Below are 19,931 nucleotides of genomic sequence, written 5' to 3'. Positions count from 1 at the left end.
GAAATGTAATGGAGGTATATCAAATTACGACAGCCAAATTCCGATCACAGAAAAAGGTTAGTAACACCAGTTGGGTGGGGGAGGGGCATTGATTAATTGATCAGAGAGGAATAAGATAAAAAATTATTTCACTTATAGAGTGGGTGGTATGGAATTCAATACTCAATTATCTGAAAGGGTGGTGGAGGCAAACACCATCAGCACATTTAAGTACTTGGAATGGTATTTGAAGACCCCTTAACCTACTGGGCTATGAACCAACGACAATGGAATTGGGATTAAAGTAAAGTCCATTTTTGGCCACAAGGGTTGAATGATCACCTTCCACATCACAAATCTCTATGATTTTATGAAACAGTCTTGGACTGAAGATCATATTTAATTTCAATTCCTCACATCAGTTATACTACTCAGGGAACCAAATCATGCAAGTAAGATGTTGAACAGAAGATTGCAAAGGAGATTATTCTTCCCAAAATTCTACACTTTATTTACTCTTGTACAGTTAAACATAGAACATTACAGCACAGTACAGGCCCTTTGGCCCACAATGTTGTGCTGACATTTCATCCTGCTCCAAGATCTATCTAACCCTTCCCTCCCACAGACACATGAATGATAAAGAAATGGAGGGCTATCTAAGAGTCTCTTGAATGTCCCAAATGTATCTGCCCCCACAACCTCAGCCAGCAGTGCATTCCACGCACCCACCACTCTAAAAAACTTACCCCTGACATCCCCCTTATATCTTCCTCCAATCGCCTTAAAATTATGCCCCCACATGTTAGCCATTTTCACCCCAGGACAAAGTCTGACTGTCCACTCGATCTATGCCTCTTATCATCTTGCACACCTCTATCAAGCCACCTCTCATCCTCCTCCTCTCCAAAGAGAAAAGCCCTAGCTCACTCAACCTATAAGACATGCTCTCCAATCCAGGCACCAATCCAATCCAAGTTGGCAGAATAATTTATCCTGCCTTCATAAGCAATGTCACCCAGACATATTAAAAGCCTATTTTTGGTGACAACAAAATAGCCAGTTGAAGTGAAGATACTTGGTCAGTTCTCACCTATCAAAGTTGGTGAACACACTGTTAAAAGTGATTAAGATTGATCTCATGTATGCAATTAATATGCAATTATCCTTCACTCACTTTTTCAAAAGGAAGTTACCCTATTTTCACTGCAAGAAGTTGCTATGCCTTGTTTCCTCTGTTCTTTAAATAGACTGTACACTGACCAACAACTGTTGGGTATGAGATACAACCCTCATCCCACCTCTAATTTATTGGCTGACTGCATATTAGCAATAAATACTCATATAAACAGATGGAGCTCAAGAGCCCTTTCCTTACTGTGTCTATATTTCTAAATCACCAACAGCAAGGTCTTCCCTCTCACATACATACTAATTAGGAGCAACAGCAAGCCATTCAGCTTCTTAAGCCTACTCCACCATTAAGATCACAATTGATCTAGTTGCGACCTCAAATCTTATACAAGCATCTATCCAACTCTACCTCTACTCTTTGCGAAAGAGAGTATTCCAAAGACTCATGACATTCAAAGAAGATTGTGTCTCATCCGTCCTAAATGGGTGACCCCTTATAGTTAAACAGCGAGCCCCTAGTTCCAGATTTTCCCAGAAATTCCCTGTTCACCCAATCCAGAACCTTCAGGATCTTGTACGTTTTGATCAAATCCTCTTTCTTCTAAATTTCAGCAGCTGGATACTAGCTTGTCCAACCTTTCCCTACAAGACTACTCATCCATTCCAAGTATGTCTAGTACACCTTCTCTGAATGCTTCCAACCCATTTACATCCTCCCTTAAATGAGAACAATAATGCATACGATATCCCGTATATGGTCTTACCAGTGCTCTATATAACTGAAGCACAGACCCTCCCCCCTTCTTTTGTTCTGAAAACAATGATATTGTTATTTTTCCTAATTATTAGCTATACTTACACATTAGCTTACTTGGATCCCTCTGCATCATAAAGTTCGACAAATTCTCACCATTTAGATAGTATGCTTCTTTGCTAATTTTTCTGCCAAACTGTACTCCTTTTATCAGCTTTTTGCCCACTCATTTATCCATGCATCTTTGTAACCTCCTTGGGTCCTCTTCACAACTTGGTGCCATCATCTAAGTCATTTATACAAATTGTACAATTCTGAGATTCCATTACCAGAAAATGACCCAACCCTGTTAGCGAGCCAATACTCGATAGATGCCAAGGCATTACCGCTACAGCATGAGCTTTTATCTTCCACAACAACCTTTGATGTGGCATCTTATTAAGAACCTTTGGAAATCTTAATACATCCACTTGTTCACCTTAACCCACAGCACATTACCTCTTCAAAGAATGCCAATAAATTGGTCAAACATTATAGTCCTTTCATAAAACCATGTTGACTTTTCGGAATACCTTGAATATTTTGATATGCCTTTCTTTAATGTATTTAATAATAGCTTCTAACAATTTCCCTGACAAATGTTCATCTAACTGGCCTGTAGCTTCCTGCTTTCTCTCTCCCTTCCTTTTTGATTTTCCTAAAATAATGGAACCACAGCAGAATCTAGAGAACTTTTGAAAATTGAAACCAATACATTAATCGTCTCATTCACCACTTCTTTTAAAATATTTGGATGAAATTCATCAGGACCTGGTGGCCTTCCCAACCCACAGCTCCAACAATCTGCTCAGCGCTACTTCCTTGGCAATTGTAATTTTCCCCCATCCTAGTTCCTCCTTCCTAATTCCTGATTTGCAGCTATTTCTGGAATGGCACCTGCATCCACTACAGTAAAGAACAATGCAAACTACCTGTTCAATTCATCTGCAATATCCTTTTTTTAAAAAAAGACAATTTATTTCCCAGATTCACTTTCTATAGTATCAGCACTCTTTTACAAATATCTATAGAAGCTGTTTTTACATTTCTAACTGGTTTTATCCTGAATTCTAATTTTTTTCTTTTTAAATTAACCTGTTATTCTTTGTTGTTTTTATATCTGTCCAATCTTCTTATTTCCCACCCTTCTTTGAGCAAGTATATGCTTTCTCTTTGATTTGACTAACAACCATATTTAGTTGCTTAATCACAAATGGCATGTCCTTGTCTTGGATTTCTCCTTTCATGTTGGCAAGCATCTAATCTGTACATTCTGAAAGAGTCCCCTAAATATCTGCCACTGCATTGTGACTGACTGATCCCTTAGCTTAAATTTACCAGATCAAGTCTGCTAGCTCTGCTCTCATGTCATCATAATTGCCCTCATTTAACTATGAAATACTAGCCTTGGACTCATTGTTCTCGCCCTCAAACTGAATGTAAAATTCGATCATATTATGATCAATGCTACTTAAGGGCACCTTCATTAATAAGGTCCAAAACTTGCTGTCCTGAGAAGCTATTCCAATAACACACCGTGAATCATCATCTGGACTACTCTTGCCCACCTGGTTTTTTCAAATCTATATTAAAAAAAGCTCATGATTATCACCACAAGGTTACGACAAGTTCCCATTAATTGACATTCATCCCTACCAATGGGGCCTAGGCACCACTTCCACGTGTGACTTGTTGCTTTTATTATTTTCTCTATCCACTGAAACTGCTTCTACGACTTAGTTTCCGAACTTAAACCATCCCCCTATTCTTTTGATCATCAGTAATACATGAAGCCACTCCTCCACCTTTTCCAAGCTTCCCATCCTTCGATACTTAGGTCCCAATCTATGTCATCCTGCAGCGATGTCTCTGTACTTTTTTCAGTTCATACTTTTCATTCGCAATTCACCATTTTTGTTTTCAATGCTACGTGTACTCAGATACAAAACCTTTGGTTTTGTCCTGTTATTATTTTTGCCACCTCCAGCTTTATCCACTGTCTAACACAACAATTTGATGTTGAGTATACAGAAGTGGATCAACCTTCCAGAAGGCACTCTTACCTTATTCTTAGACTTGTACTGCATCTCTTCCTGTCAGTCCATTTCTCATTTCCTATTAATATCTGCTTTCTAGCTTAAAACCATGCAAGGTCAGACCCTAAATGTAACTGTGCTCCTCTCCCCACAGATGCTGCCTGGCTACATACAGTTTTTTCTGTTTTCATTATGCTCATACTTGATGTGCTTTTTTTAAAAAAAAGAACAGTACATGCATCTGTTCAAGTTCACCAAAGCAGTCGTTACACAGACATGACTTCCTGTGTGAAGATTTGCAGATTCTAACCCCGATTGGTACTGCTCTCCTAATAGAAGTGAGAGTCAGTAACTTTCTTCTTTGCCTCCAGATCCTTTGCTGGAGACCTCTGACATGTGCATTATATTGAGATCTCAGACACATTCTATCCTTTCAAGAATGGCTAGACATTTTTTCACCATCAGCAGATAGCAAATAGCAGAAAGTGCATACTCATTTGCTAGCACAGCTGACTTCCTAAATACACAGGACCTCAGACTGCACCCGTTAATAAACCTTGAGGTTTTCCTGAACAGGAAGGACTTCCATTCCAGCTGACCACAAGAACTTCATGATAGTTAATATTACCTTCCCAGGGAATTGCTACAAATATTTTATTCCATGTCAATGTAATCTACCAGTTTTGAGGGGGAAAGAATTATCTGCACGATGGAAACTGAAACAAGAAAATGTTATGCTATTTTAATCACTGCTCCTCACACCAATTCATGTTCCAGAGTCTCAACACTACAATGAAAACTATGCTACAGCATTCAATATTGGATATTGGAGATGAATAGGGTTGTGGAAGACGAGGTTCCATTCTCTTCGGCAATTTGGGGGGGGGGGGGGGTGGCGTGGAATAAAATTTGCACTCAGCCAACCCAGTCTTCTGCTTAAGATGCATAATTGACCTACTAACAGGGCAGAGCCTTTGCCAGAGGAAGCAAGGAGGAGGAAGACACCTCAGAAGAGCAGGAAGAGACCAAGTAAGAGCAGTGCACAACACTAAGCTGCTGTAAAGGACAACAATGCAAGGTGGCACCAGAGGCAGAGGCACGTACTCTGGCAGAGCTACAAGGTCTGGTGGGCCACAAATTTTCTCAGCCCACATTGTAACCAAAGCAGAAAGTCAACTAGCATTTTTTAAACTACTACCAAATCTATTAGTCTTAAATTCAGAAAGGAATTATTTATGTTCGTAAAGTCTTGACTGAACTGTTTGCTTACATAACTAACAATGTGGTAAATGAAGCCTTATCCTGATTCACAACAGTATCTTTTGAAAAATGTTCAATCCAATTTAACACTAATAACAAACATTAACACAGGGTTGAAATTAAAACTTACCTTATAGAGTCAGGCAAAAAGACTCTACCAAATTCAAACACAACCAGAGGATAAATTCAAACACCGTTTCAGAGTCAACAGCCATAAACAGTTTATATCATTTCTATAAACTCACAGCCATAATACTGGCATCTTTGTTGTAAAGTGCTTACAACATTTGCACTGAAAACTATATTGGTACCATAACACTAGCAAGGTAACTACACGTAATTTGAGTTCATCACGAATACTTTAGTTTTTAAGATGAAAAGGTACATTATCCTGTCACGAGTAATCATCCTGCATCGAGATAAAATAAACTTAGCTCTAAATAAGGGTAATGTCAGTTGTCAATTGAAATGCATTAATTGGATGTGTATCCTAATATGCCACTTGCTCATTTACATTACCACCAATGACTGGAAATTGCTACAATAATGAGCATTTATGGCATTAGACATTATTTCCAAAGTCCACCTGTTGCCAACATCAAGGAATGAAGCCTTACCATGAAATATCTGTGAAATAACATTAAGTTGTATTATTAGCTTTGTCAGATCATGCAGAAATTGTGTAGGAATAATTAGTTACAGCATCACTCAAGGAATTAAAAATAAAAGCACTGAAACAAGAGCCATGACATCTGCCAGGATTCCCGATAGTTTGAACAAGGGAAATGTGATTGTATGCAATTTCTGGTCAGTAGGATGAAAGTTTAATTTGTACAAATTATTCAAAATAATGCACCTGACAATTCAAAGTTCTACTAAGATGATGGAATGTCTACATTTATTGCTTCTGAGCTGTCCTCTTCTGCATGGTTCTGTCTACAAGGTGCTCACAAAGTTGTCTCCCATTTTTGAAATAGCAACTGACTGAGATAATTAATTTTTTTTCTCAATTGAACAATTAGAATGGAGCAATAGAACTGATCTTACCAATGATCCCAACATCCCAGATGAATAAAAACAAAAAACAAGGAAAATCTTCAGGAAAGGAGGATTAAGCTGTATTGCTCTTGCATTGATCTGGAAAACCATGATTAAATCTGCTCCCACTGCCCTTCCACTAGAAACGATTTCCAGAGTCTAACCACTCACTGTGTTAAGAAAGATTGTGTCACTTTGGTTCTTTGCCAAGCACCTTCATTCTATATCCTCTGCATCTTGATTCTTGTGTCAATGAGACTGTTACTCTCTATCTACTGCCTTGATTCTGAGTTTTAATAACTCTTTTAGAACTCCTCTCAACCTCTGTTCCAAGGAGGGCAACTCCAGCTTCTGCAGTCTATCTAACTAAAGTCAGTCATTCCTGGAACTTATTCCAGTAACTTTTTTCTGCATTCTCTAAAGCCTTCATAATATTTTCCTAAAGGATGGTCCACTTTAAGAAGTTCAAAATCTCCTTGACAGACAAAAGAACCAAAGTGACACAAGGGATTTTTTTTTGTTTAAATGCAATTAGTGGTTGGATGCAAGAAAATGTATGTATCCTTAAACTGTCAAGAAAAAAGGAAATACATGAAGTTCTGACCAACCTTATTCAATCTTCTGGCTACAAGAATGGTGTCAGAGCTTTGTTGTTTAAAAAGGGATCAAGTAAAAACATGCCAGTGAAAGCAGCACTGGTGGTGGGCAAATTCTGGATAGTCTGAATCATCACTTTGGAATAGGACAAGTGAATCAAGTACCATGAACATGGATTTGTAAAGGGGAAGTTCTATTGAACTACCTTGATTGTATACATCTAGTACATCTTGAACACAAATGTATTTTCTTACCCTGTTACCTAACAGGGTAGGGTAATACATCTATCTACAAGATTTTAGTAAAGGTATTTGACAAAAACCCAAAAGGCAAGCTTATCAGAAAAGCAAAGGCCTATGGGATCCAATACAATATAACAAACTGGATCCAAGATTGCTTCTTCCCACTGAAACTTACAGGAAGGCTTTGTGGTGGGGTTCAATGCTAGGCTCCTTAATTTGCATCATACTTGTATATATAAATAAATCATTTAGACTTAAACATAGGGACCATGATTAAGAGGTTTGCAGATGTTAAGAAAGTTGGTTGAGCTGTCCATAGTGAGAACAACACTCTATGCTACAGAAAATTATTAATAAGTAAAAGAGTAGCAAGACTGAATTCATGAGAGACAATATTGTTGGAGGCAAGCAAAGCATGGGAGAGCAAATAAGGCAAAGAATACAAAGGGTAGAATACTGAAGTGTGCAGAAATAGGGAGACCCAAGACGACATGTGTACAGATTCCCAAATGTAAGGCACTTGGGATATTCCTCTTCTAACAGGATCACTAAATAAGAGCAAGGAGGATATGTTGCACCTACGTAAAAAAAAAATTAGACCAGAGCTGACCAGCTGGATACTTGGATAAAGCTTAAATGTAAAATTTTAATTTCTGTGGTTTATATATGTGAAGGACGGGGTAGCATTGGTTAGGGTTCAGAAGGTAGTTACAAGGGAGCTGCTAAGGATGGAGAAGTTTATTATGTGAAAAGGTTGTGTAGGGTTGCCTTATTTTAGAAGGGAGGGCCAAGGGGAAGGTTTAATAGATCTACATAAACAATATGAGAAGCCTAGAAAGAGTGCAAAGAAAGAATCCATTTCCCTTAGAAGAAGGGTCAATAACTCTAGGGCATAGATTTAATGTAATTGATAAAAGAATCAAGTGATTTGAGGAGGATAATAAAGAAATACACTTGGAGTCTGGAGGTGTGGTTGAGCCAGAAATGCTCATAACATTTAGAAAGAACCTGGGCAGATAGCTGATTTGCTGTATCCTACAAGGTTATGATTGGATTAAATGGCTCTTTTACAACTAACATGAGCACAACAGGTCTAATGACCTCTTTCTGTGCCACGTTTCTCTAATTCTGCATGATCAAGGAAGGGGAGGAAAAAGCTGCATCCACTACAACCTACTGTCAAAACTGATGATGTGTTGAGAATATTGAACCTCCAGTGCAATTTTTCATTAACAGAATGATGCAACATTATTTACTCCACAGTAAAGTTCACTTTTTTGAGCCAGTTCAGCACAGGAGAAACTGAAGAGAAACAGTACTTTGAGGGTTTTAATTATAAATTGTACAAAATATACCAGGAAAGCAAACTTTTACCAATAGAAAAGGCAATTATTTTAAGTTATAGTGTCAGAACATAATTTACATTGAGATTAGAGTAAAAGAATTTTACAGAAAAACATTATTCAACTTCTACATACTGTAGTCTATTTTAAGTTTCTCCAAGTAACAATGCAGGTACAGATGGAAACCAACTTCATAACAGCCTTCATAGTACCACAGGAATTCCTGAAATATTGTAATAATGCTACTCAACTAACACTTAAAGCTCCCTCACTTCACTCCTGCAGAAAATAGGACAAACCACAATATACTTTCCAGAATCACAAGATTTCTGTGCTTACCGCTGCACAGAATGAGCTAAGCTGAAACAGTGATGTGTTATAATTGAATGGAGCCAATAAATGAGAAACTAACCAATCAACAAAAGAAAACACAAGATCTCTGCAAATTCATCGACCTAAATATTTATTCATCTGCTGAGAAAAGCAACAAAGTTTAATTTTCAATGGCCTCCACTAACAACTACTAAATATCAATCAAACAATGGTTCAATTTTATTTGTCTAAGTGTATCCAAATCTGGGTTTTCAACTTTGTTTGAACATACATAAAAACTAAAATGACACACAAAATTGCAACAAGTTAATTTATTTTGGCATCAATGGTGTCAATCCACAGCGATGAGAATTTTGTTGTCACTTCAGATATTAGAGTTCCATTAAATTGTATGCTCCCTCCTGCAAACTTGCGTTATTATAGCTTTTAGATCAGCACATGATTGAAGTAGATGAGCACTGGATAAAATATTTAAAATTTTCCCCTCAGCATATGACAGTACAAAATGTCTCACGTTTGGCTTCTTATATAGCACTACCATTCTATTTTTAAATAGATGTCTGCCCGTGCTGGCAATTAGAAAGAACAAATGGAGCCACTGACATTCAAAGCTACAGTTTCACTATAGTCAAACTCCTGTGTTATCAGTACCCTAACATTTTGATGAAAACAGCAGGTAGTATGCAAAGATATTGAAATGCAAGCTGACCAGAAACACGTATTTAAGAACACTGCACTAGGAAGAAAATAATAGAAGAATATGAAGAGGGCTGAGAGGTGGTAACTATGTGGTACTGTTGGGCTGAATGGTCTGTTTGTACTGTATGATGTCACACTGGCTGGTCTGATGGCCACTTGTGAAAAATCTGGGGCACCCAAACAGTTCAAACAAAAATTTATATTTAGCTTTTAAAGCCATATGTTGATCACTGGCAAATGTATCTGCCAGAAAAATAAGACAATCAAAATAATTGTCTGTTAATACACATATTCAATTAAAGCTTAGAATGTGCTGAGATTCCCTGAACACGCAGGAATTCACAAATTGGATCAGTGGTTACAGAATCAAAAATAGCATATTAGCCAATGGTTAAAATAATATTTGGAGTGCAGCAAATCCATTTGACTGCCCTATATCCTAACCACCCAGACTGAGGGGAACTGGTGCATAAACACATTTCATTCATGTGCACAGAACAAAATTAACACCAGTTCACTAAAACACCAATAAATTTTAAATAATGAAAAAATACTGGAAGTATAAAGATATGTGAAAAGATAAACAGAGTTAATGTTTCAGAACATTGAGCTTTCATCAGAAAAGTTATAGAAAACACAAATTTTAAGATGCAGAGAAAACAGTGAAGAAAAAAAATTAAGGTCTCTGATGGGGTGGAAGGCAGGATATAAGAAAAAGGGGTCACCAACAGCAGGGAGAAAAAGGATGGTAAAGGCATTAGTGATGCTCACCCAGCCGACCAAATACCAGCCCTCACAGACAGCCTTCCCACATTGAGCCGTAGGCAATTATTTGCCCCTGGGTCACCAGCAAAAAGTTTTGCCCCAGGCTTCCGGCACAGCAGTGTACAGGCTGTGCAGACGTCTTTTTAAAAGCACGGGATATGTCAAATGTTTAGAATGGAGGACTAAGAACACTATAACCAATCAGAATTCTGTGGGATACCAATGTACGTCAGTTGCATTGCAGCATAATTTCAATCAGCCAACATGGCTCTGTTTCAGAGCTCATCTTTGGATAACTACAACAGTAGCTCTCTTCCACAGATTTGTTTAATAATACAGTAATTTATTTGGACAGCAAGTATTCAAAATTCAGAAAGCACTTAGTTCTCCAGTCTTCTTTCTATTCTACAAAGTACTATTCTGCAGTTAAAACAAAGCTAACAGAAATTATGAAGAGGGTTAACAGAGCAACTGTGGAGGAGTCTAAAACTGCCAAAGTGATTCAAAGTTCAAAGGTTTATTATGTGCCCACTCAAGAAAAAAATCATGCCATCAAGCTACAAATTCCAATTTCCAGGATTAATATACCAGGAATTAGATCCTTCAGATGTGTTCACATGATGTAAAGGTCACATAGACAGAATAAAAGGTTTCAAGTACACCAGCCATAGGTTTGCCTGTGCAAAACTAAACTGGTACGTTTTTGCAAACTATTCCAAAAAAACACTTCCTGTAATATTTTGCCTAAATACAACACACACTAAAAGAATCAACTACAACTTGAATGCCTAAAAAAGATAATGTCACTAAAAGTAAATATTTCAGTCGTAATGCTGCCCACACATGCAAATGACTGTAGCAATTATACCAATGAGTAAACTGATAAATTTTAAAACTTTTACCGTATCAAGAGCAAGATGCAGCAACTTCCAAATCATTATTTTTTAACTAGCACAAATTCTAAAAAAAATTCCCAAAAGTAAATTTTCTGCACTTTAAGACAAATGAAAATAGATTTATCACTAATTCCATCTGCTGAAAATGCAAAGCAAAAACATTCGCATTTTAGACCGACTTACAGTTAACAAGGCATTAGTGACCGAATGGAAAAAGCAGAAATACTAAAAATACACCAACATGATGAATTGTAGTATTTCAGCAAAATATTATTCTTTAGAATTTACATTCATGAATTTAAACAGATTAGGCCTTTTTTTAAAATCCAAGACAACAAAAAAGGCAAGGAGTGACATGACTGCTCTTTTCAAAATGCTGAGGGAGTCTAGACATGCTCTGCTGAGGCAGTAACTCCATTATCATTGTATCATGTAAAGATAGCAGCACAGGCTGACAAGACCATAAACAGTGCAAACAAAGCACTTGGGGTCCCTTCTAAAAGGAATGGAATTCAAAAACAGAGAACTTATGTTACCATTATAAAGAACTTTGGTTAAAACACTCAATGATATGCACTGTTCAGGTCTCCAGGTGACCAAAAGGATGTTAAAGCACTACATGAAATGACAAAAGCGATTCCAACAATGATACCAGAACTGGGAGGGTAGTTTCAGGAAAGAATAAAAAGGTTAGGAATGATTATTCTAGGAAAGGGAATAATAGGAGTCGACTTGATAAAGTCTTTAAAATTATGATGGAGATCAACAGGATAGATGTCGAAAAAGATTTCTGCTTGTAACAAGCCTAAAAACTAACCACCGTAGATCTAGTGAGTAGGTCAAAAAGAAACATTTTTTCACTTACACTGTGGTGAAAATTTGGAATCCTCAATCATGTGCAGCAGCAGTAAAGGCTTGATATTTATATGAAGGGGGAAAAAAGACAAAGATACGCTAATAGAATGAGATCAAATAGTTAGAATCACAACACAAAGTTGCATTTATCCCATTGAGTGACTGGTTCTTTAGAAGAGCAATCCTGTTAGATGCACTCTTCAACACATTCCCTACATCCCTGCACTTCTTTCCCCCCATTCAGGCACTTATTCAGATTCCTTTTGAAGGCTACTATCAAATCTGTTTCCACCACCATTCATGCAGTGTTTTTCCCAATCCTAATCATTCGTTACGTAAAAAAGCTCAAGTCTCATGTCACTCCAGATTCTTTTATCAACCACCTTTCTTTTTATTTAGATGAACCCTTCAATCAGCAATTTCTATCTAGGCCCTGCGTGACTCTGAACAACTCTCCTCTTGGGTAGAAAGACCATATTACAATAAATGAATCAGCCCTAGAACCATTCTAGCCATTGTTCAGAATTTCCAGGCAGCAGCAAACTGCTCACCACCGATGTATTCAGTGTCCAAACTTAACTTCGTGTACCCCCCTTCTTGCCGTGTCAACTTATGGCTCTATCCTTAATAGTAATAATCCTTTCATGTTTGTCAAGGGCAGGAAGACAAGAACAAGCTTCAACAGCTGGCTTTGCCATCTGGTAAACACAATAATAAAAAAAAAATCAAAAACTATTTAAAAACTAAAAATAAAATGAATTCACAAGAGCAAAAGTAGGTCAATTAATTAAGAACACGTAAAATACTTATCTTGGTCCCTCACTGTTGTTCCTCTCCATTCAAATGAATGAAGACTCTGCTCTGGAGCCAGATCCAATTCGAGGAACTGGCACGGATTCACAGAGTCATATGCAAGTTTTATATCAGCTGTAAATTTTGAAATGATGCCAGCAGTCCCAAATAAAATAGGAGAAGGCTCATGTGGATCATAAACATCAGACAATAGCCCAATTCTGTGCCATAAATTCTTAGAAAACGCAAAACATCATTAGCATAAAACAACATTTCTTAAAAGTAAAAGGCTCAATCACAAATTTCAGATCACTCAGATAATTTTAATAATATGTTTATTCCTGCTTGGCTCATCTATAAAAGACAAAAAGTTGTAACAAAGAAGCATCTCAGTTTCCTGCAATGATCTGGATAAAAGCTTTCTTGATATGAAATTTCGTTCTAACCATATCAGAATGATTCAAAACTGTCATGTGCATCAAATTACAAAAGGTGTTCTTGTTATTTACTGCATCCTTTCCCTCCTTAATGTAAAACAGACAAAATGCCCAATGCACAAGAGTTATACAAATATCATTTACTGTAATCATAAACTTGAGAAACATATTGATGAAGGGAGAGCAGTAGATGTAGTGTATATGGATTTCAGCAAAGCGTTTGATAAGGTACCCCATGCAAGGCTTATTGAGAAAGTAAGGACGCATGGGGTCCAAGGGGGCATTGCAGTGTGGATTCAGAACTGGCTGGCCCACAGAAGACAAAGAGTGGTTGTTGAAGGGTCGTATTCTGCGTGGAGGTCAGTGACCAGTGGTGTACCTCAGGGATCTGTACTGGGACCCTTGCTCTTTGTGATTTTTATAAATGACCTGGATGAGGAAGTGGAGGGGTGGGTTAGTAAGTTTGCGGATGACACGAAGGTTAGGGGTGTTGTGGATAGTTTGGAGGGCTGTTGGAGGTTACAGAGGGACATAGATAGGATGCAAAGTTGGGCTGAGAAGTGGCAGATGCAGTTCAACCCAGATAAACTTGAAGTGGTTCATTTTGGTAGGTCAAATATGATGGCAAAATATAGTCTTAATGGTAGGACTCTTGGCAGTGTGGAGGATCAGAGGGATCTTGGGGTCCGAGTCCAGAGAATGCTCAAAGCGGTTGCGCGGGTTGACTCTGTGGTTAAGAAGGGATATGGTATATTGTCCTTCATCAATCAGGGAATTGAATTTAGGAGCCGAGAGGTTTTGTTGCAGCTGTATAGGTCCCTGGTCAGACTCCACTTGGAGTACTGTGCTCAGTTCTGGTCACCTCACTACAGGAAGGATGTGGAAGCCAATAGAAAGGGTGCAGTGGAGATTTACTAGGATGCTGCCTGGAATGCGGAGCATACCTTATGAAAGTAGGTTGAGGGAACTCGGCCTTTTCTCCTTGGAGCGACGGAGGATAAGGGGGGACCTGATAAAGGTATATAAGATGATGAGGTATTGATCGGGTAGATAGTCAGAGGCTTTTCCCCAGGGCTGAAATGGTGGCCACAAAAGGACATAGTTTTAAGATGCTGGGAAGTAGGTATAGGGGAGATGTCAGGGGTAAGTTTTTTTTTTACTCAAAGAGTGGTGAGTGCGTGGAATGGGCTGCCAGCAACAGTGGTGGAGGCGGATACGATAGGGTCTTTTAAGAGACTGTTGGATAGGTACATGGAGCTGAGAAAAACAGAGGGCTGTGGGTAAGCCTAGTAATCTCTAGGGTAGGGGCATGTTCAGCACAGCTTTGTGGGCCGAAGGGCCTGAATTGTGCTGTAGTTTTTCTATGTTTCTACCTATCCTGGCAGCTTTGGGAAGATATATTTACCTTGATCAATTAACATGTTTCTTGAAACACTTCAAATTAACTAATTCTGTTTCTGCCTGGTGCAAATGGGCAGTAAAAAGGCAGTAGATGAATGTTTTCCCAAATCATCCCACCACATTAAAACTGCTTATGGGACGCAGCAGTGATGCTCAGAAACACAGCCAGGGAGTCATTTGAAGCTTTGACTTTTTGCAGACTTTCTGGTTTACAGAATTCTTGACCTGTGGACAGCTTGCTTGGCTGGATTGTGGGAATCTTTTTGGAATAGCAGGGCAGTTACTTGATGTTTGTTTGTTCTCTAACACAAGGAGTAAAGACAGCAACATGCCAGCTTCCAGAAACAAATGAAACAGCTTTGCAGTCTCCCCATCCCATCCCCTCAAAGAGTCACTTCCTTCCCACCTCCTTTTCCTGCAGGCCAAAGCCTGGCCTCTTTGTAATGACTGAAATTAGCTCGGTGTGTGCGGAATCTTAAGTAGACTTTTACCCGATCACATCACGTCCAAGGGTATGATCGTATGGTGGTTAAGTTGTTGGATCAGTAGGCAGGGTTCTGGACCATTGATCCAGAAATATGAAGTTGAATGCCACTATGGCAGCCAGGGAATTTGAATTTGCGTGATTAAATAAAATTTAAAAAGCATCAGTCACTGGACTGTCATTAAAACCCATCTGGTTCCCTAAGGCTTAGAGAAGGAAATCTCTTACCCAATTTCACATTCTCATATTTCCTCATGACATGTAGCACATCATGCCTATGGCAGCTCTCAGAGCAATCTCAGACCCCGACATATTTCCCAGTTACCTATTCTCTCTCATGACCATTCACACCCCACTGATCCTCCCATTACCCACCTACACTGGCATTAAGTTGGGGGGGGGGGGGGGGGGGAAGGTTAAAGAGGTAAATTTAATTTATGGTAGCCATTTAACATGTGTTAGGAATGTGGGAGGAAACCAGAGCACCTGGGGAAAATCCATACAGAAGCATTCTCTGCAAACTCCACATGGACAGCACTGGAAATCCGGATCAAACCCAAGTCGCTGGAGCCGTGATTCAGCAGCAATACCAGCTGCACCACAATTTCTGGTCTATTAAGTGACTCTAAAGTCCAGAGTCTCCTTAATTCAGGGGCAAGTAAAGATGGAAATTAAAATCCTGGCACTGCCAACAATGTTCACATAACGTAAGGGGGGGGGAGGGGAATATAAAGTATTGCAGAATGTAATCTTGCAGACCATAACATTTAATTACAACAAAATTTAGTTTTTTGCAAACCCAAATTATTCAAAAACATCTTCAAGTCCTGCAGGACAATACACACTTAAAAATACATATCCATACTGTGTCCTAAACAGCAGCTAATAAGACACTATTTCCTAAACTATTTTTTGGAAAGAAACATTTTGGTGCATTCATCATCAACATTTGAGAAAGACAAAAGCCAACTATCCAAACTTCAGGAGTATGCATTTCTTTTGGGCAATTCACATCTGACTGTCAGCAGTACAGCTCATAATGACTACATCCGCTTGGTAATAACATCCTTTTCTTGGGGCCACAGTATGGGTAAAAAAAAAGTGGACTCTGTCTGGAATGCATTACATTTCCTTTTTTTAAAAAAAATGATTCCACTTCCAATTTCATGGTTTATCAACAAGTCTGAAACCATAGTTTTCTTCAGAAAATGCAAAGATTAAACATGTTCTTTCTTTCCTTTCATTCTCTCACCCAACCCCCGCCATCCCACATTCTAAAACAAAGCTTACCAGAGGAGAGGTTTATTTTAGATTGTTTGCTTACATTGTGCATTTCCTTCTTCCTGTACGTGAATCTATCTTTGAGCAAGAATCCAAAGATAAATTAGAAATGATGCATCAATGCTGACAATTGTTTTTATTTGCAGTGCTTGGACTGATCATGTTAATTACAGCATTACGTTTTCCCCACAATGATTACTATTTTCCCTCATAATGATTTTTGTTTTTAAAAACTTGGTATACTATTTCTTCCTCTGAAAATCATTTTTTCTGCAAACAAAAAAAAAACAGTAAAAATGTTTCATTTCCCATTTCCAGTTCCTATCTCTTATTCCCAACAGTGTGACCAGACATCCAGGTATGAGATGAAGGCAGGAAATCACTTTGCCTTGTTTCTTTTTCCTTATTTGGGAATAAACAGTTTATATGTAGCACTTCTGTGGAACTCATATAGGGTTCATTTAGAAGCCTGACAAATTGTGTCATAGTGGATCCAGTCTCCTTATACATCAAATCTCTGCATTTCCCGACCTCCATCCCCCCAAAAAAAATTTTTCCTTCAAGTCTACATACCTATCAAAGCTCAACTTTGTGCCAAGTAACCACTGAATCTTTATTTCATATTTGCAGACCATTTCAACCTCATTGGCATTCCGCTTTGAAAAAGGCTTGGCCCTTCATTTTGCTTTCTCAAATTGAAAAAAAAAGTGGAATTGCTGATTAAAATTTATCAAAGAACATACGCCTTTCACAACCTGGGATTGCCTCAAAGCACTTTTCATTCAATTAATTACTTTGGAAATGATACTTTGGATAAATGCAGCTTTCATTTGTGCGAAAGATGACGTGAACATTAAGAGTGATAGTTACAGTGTTTTTCAGTGGTATTAGTTGAAGAATGGCTGACACTGGGAGGATTTCCAGCTTTAAAAGAAAGTTATCAAATCGTTTAACTCCTTTTGATGGAGTCTCAGCTGAACACTGCAACAAAGTGATGGAGATATCAACAACCTGACATTTGACCATCAGTTGAGATCACATGTTCAAATCCTGTTGGAGGTTTAAACCTGTGATCTATGCTGCAGTTTTTTTTAAAAACGTGATTGAGGAGATAAAGATCCAATATTTCACCAGATTCTCTTTGGAAAATGACGCAAAAGCAATTACTAAACCCAGTCACACGAGTAAAGGTGTTAATTTGTTAATTAAATTGTACAGAATAAAAATCTAGTCTAATTTAAATTTGGATGTCACCAAGCTACAAAGAGTAAACTCAATATATCATAGTCCATGATCCATGAGTGGTGATAAACATTATTTCAGGAAGAGGTATTTCATAACATTTTGAGAGTAGGATTATGCAATTCTGTGCCAGCAGTACTTTGCTTCAACCACGGACCACCAGTACACCCACTATTGCTGTATGATGACGCTAAAGATTAACAACACTGACGTTATTACGAGTGCATCGAGAACCTCCAGCTGATTACCGGGAAGTTCTGCAGTCAATACAATTGTTTTCCATTTATACAGTTTCCAAAAAAAACCATGGAAAATAGAAATAAAATGTTTGCCAGATTCTGATATCTTGTTCAGCTAATTTCACCATAATGTTTTGGAATTTAATTCATTCCCGGAACAGATTTCCACTTACTGAAACGATTTTAATCACGATTACACTTTTTCCGCAATGCACTCCAATAACCCCTTCAGAATAACTTTAATATATTTAGCTTTAAGAATTAAAAAAAGGCTCTACAGAAATTTGTATACAGCCCGTTATTTAGATTAAAACTTCAGTGGAATTCGGAAGTTATTAATCGAGCAAAGTAAATATCACACATCCAGAAATAATATTTTAATCGCCGACGCGAAAAATGTCAGGACACTGCAATATTTGACAGCCTTATTAAAAACAATACCTCAGATCAGACCCTCGTGTTTGCAAGGAATGAGAAAAGTTGTATGGTGGTTTTCAGTGAAGGGAAAGGGAAGATACGGAGAGAGAAATGAGTGGTCAGTGTTTTGAGGATGATATACTTATTTTCTTTTACCTATCTTGAGATTGCTCCTCATACATCCTCTCTTTTCCTTCCTTGAAGAGTCTGATTGCCCGTTTGGATTTCTTCATCAGGCTGTCGATATAGATCTTGAAGTACTCGTTCTCGCTCAGGACATGCATGCGATCCTCATACTTGGATAGGATGAGACGGAGATGCTGGTAGGTGTCCGGCAGAATGTCCAGAATATACGGGGGGCTGTTTTTCAGCTGCAGCTTGGAGTTCTGGCACAGCCTCACCACTTTGTCCATCAGCTTCCAGGTCTTCTCAACCATCCGCTTGTCGGCCGCCTGCTTCGGCGGCCCAACCGCATCTTGGATGGCGTCGATAATCCCCAAAATCCGACCCTTTTTAACATTGCTACGTGGATTCCTCGGCGCCGCCGCCATGTTCTTACCCCTTTCCCCCTTTTCCTCAGGACTGCTTTCAAAAAAACTTCCAAAATATATACAGAACCCGTCCCAGCAGAACTAAATAAATTAAAACCTTGGGAACTCACAGAAGGAGCGGGATCATGCGAAATGCGGGGATCAGTAACAACACCATGTGCATGCGCTGTGTCCTAAGAGGAGGAGTTGTGTGTGGGATTTTTTAAAGGCCCTAACGGGAAACCAAGCCCGATCCGACTCGCCTCAAGCTCCGCACAAACGGAGCAGCAAGGAAGAAACGATTGGGGGCGGGATCGCCTGACTCATGCTCCAATACACCAATCTGCTTTAAGGATTGGCTTGAAGCCCGGCCGGCCCCGCCCTTCAGATCCGCCCATTTTGCACAATATCCACTCAGGTTCCGCCGAGGGGTAAGAGCAAACACATCTGCGACTGACATCGATAAGAACCAATCACTGACGAATATTTTGCCCCATCTGTTTTCTGATTGACTCACACCGTTTGAGGCGGGGTTTACACAAGGTGGGGCTGGGCTTGTGCTACTATGATTGGCACTATAAATACCCAATAGAGTACGGTAAGTGTGCTTCGATCGACCAATCGGATTGAAGGCTTTTTCTTGTTGGAGTTCATGAAGTAATTGACAAATAAAGTTGACCAATAGAACTCAAGTGAACACCTCAGCCCCGCCCCACACTCCAATCAAACCTTTGTTGATGAAGGGAGTCCATGTAACGGAATGGCGGTGATTTGCTGCTGTTGAATGTGAGCACTCTGCATGGCCCTTTAGAGCTGATTTCGTGATTGTTGCCTTTTAGAGTGTTCGGCGAGGTCGGACGCTAAATTTAAATCCCATTGATAAAAATACGGAAGTTGGGGTACGTCATTTTATTTACATCGAGAAGAGCCAATAGAGTGATAAGTAGAATTGTAAACAAAGGGAGCAAGGACTTCCGGTCCGAGGGCCGCCCTCGTGGGCGCGCGCCAGTGAGGAGGGAACTTTAAACTGGAACCGCCGCGGGCTGGTGGCGCAGCAAAGGCACAGGCAGCAGTGTGGCCAATTCATTGCTCTTTTGATTCCCCCAACACTTTCAGTAACGCAGCAGAACTAGTCGGT

The 19,931-nt window shown here is 39.0% G+C and overlaps 1 protein-coding gene across 1 annotated transcript in view; it reads right to left on the bottom strand.

The window, feature by feature from the left end:
* cblb (Cbl proto-oncogene B, E3 ubiquitin protein ligase) overlaps positions 1–19,070 on the bottom strand; it is a 148,498-nt gene extending 129,428 nt beyond the window's left edge. The window contains exon 1 of the mRNA XM_052014292.1: positions 18,420–19,070. Within this exon, the coding sequence (XP_051870252.1) occupies positions 18,420–18,814 (395 nt within the window). The 5' untranslated portion in view covers positions 18,815–19,070. The remainder of the gene's footprint in view (positions 1–18,419) is intronic.
* Between the last annotated feature and the right edge of the window lie 861 nt (positions 19,071–19,931).

This window comes from Pristis pectinata, chromosome 4 (assembly GCF_009764475.1).
Source record: "Pristis pectinata isolate sPriPec2 chromosome 4, sPriPec2.1.pri, whole genome shotgun sequence".
NCBI classification, from domain to species: Eukaryota; Metazoa; Chordata; class Chondrichthyes; order Rhinopristiformes; family Pristidae; genus Pristis; species Pristis pectinata.
Note: the sequence above shows the minus strand (reverse complement) of the source record. Positions and strands in the feature narration are given on the sequence as shown.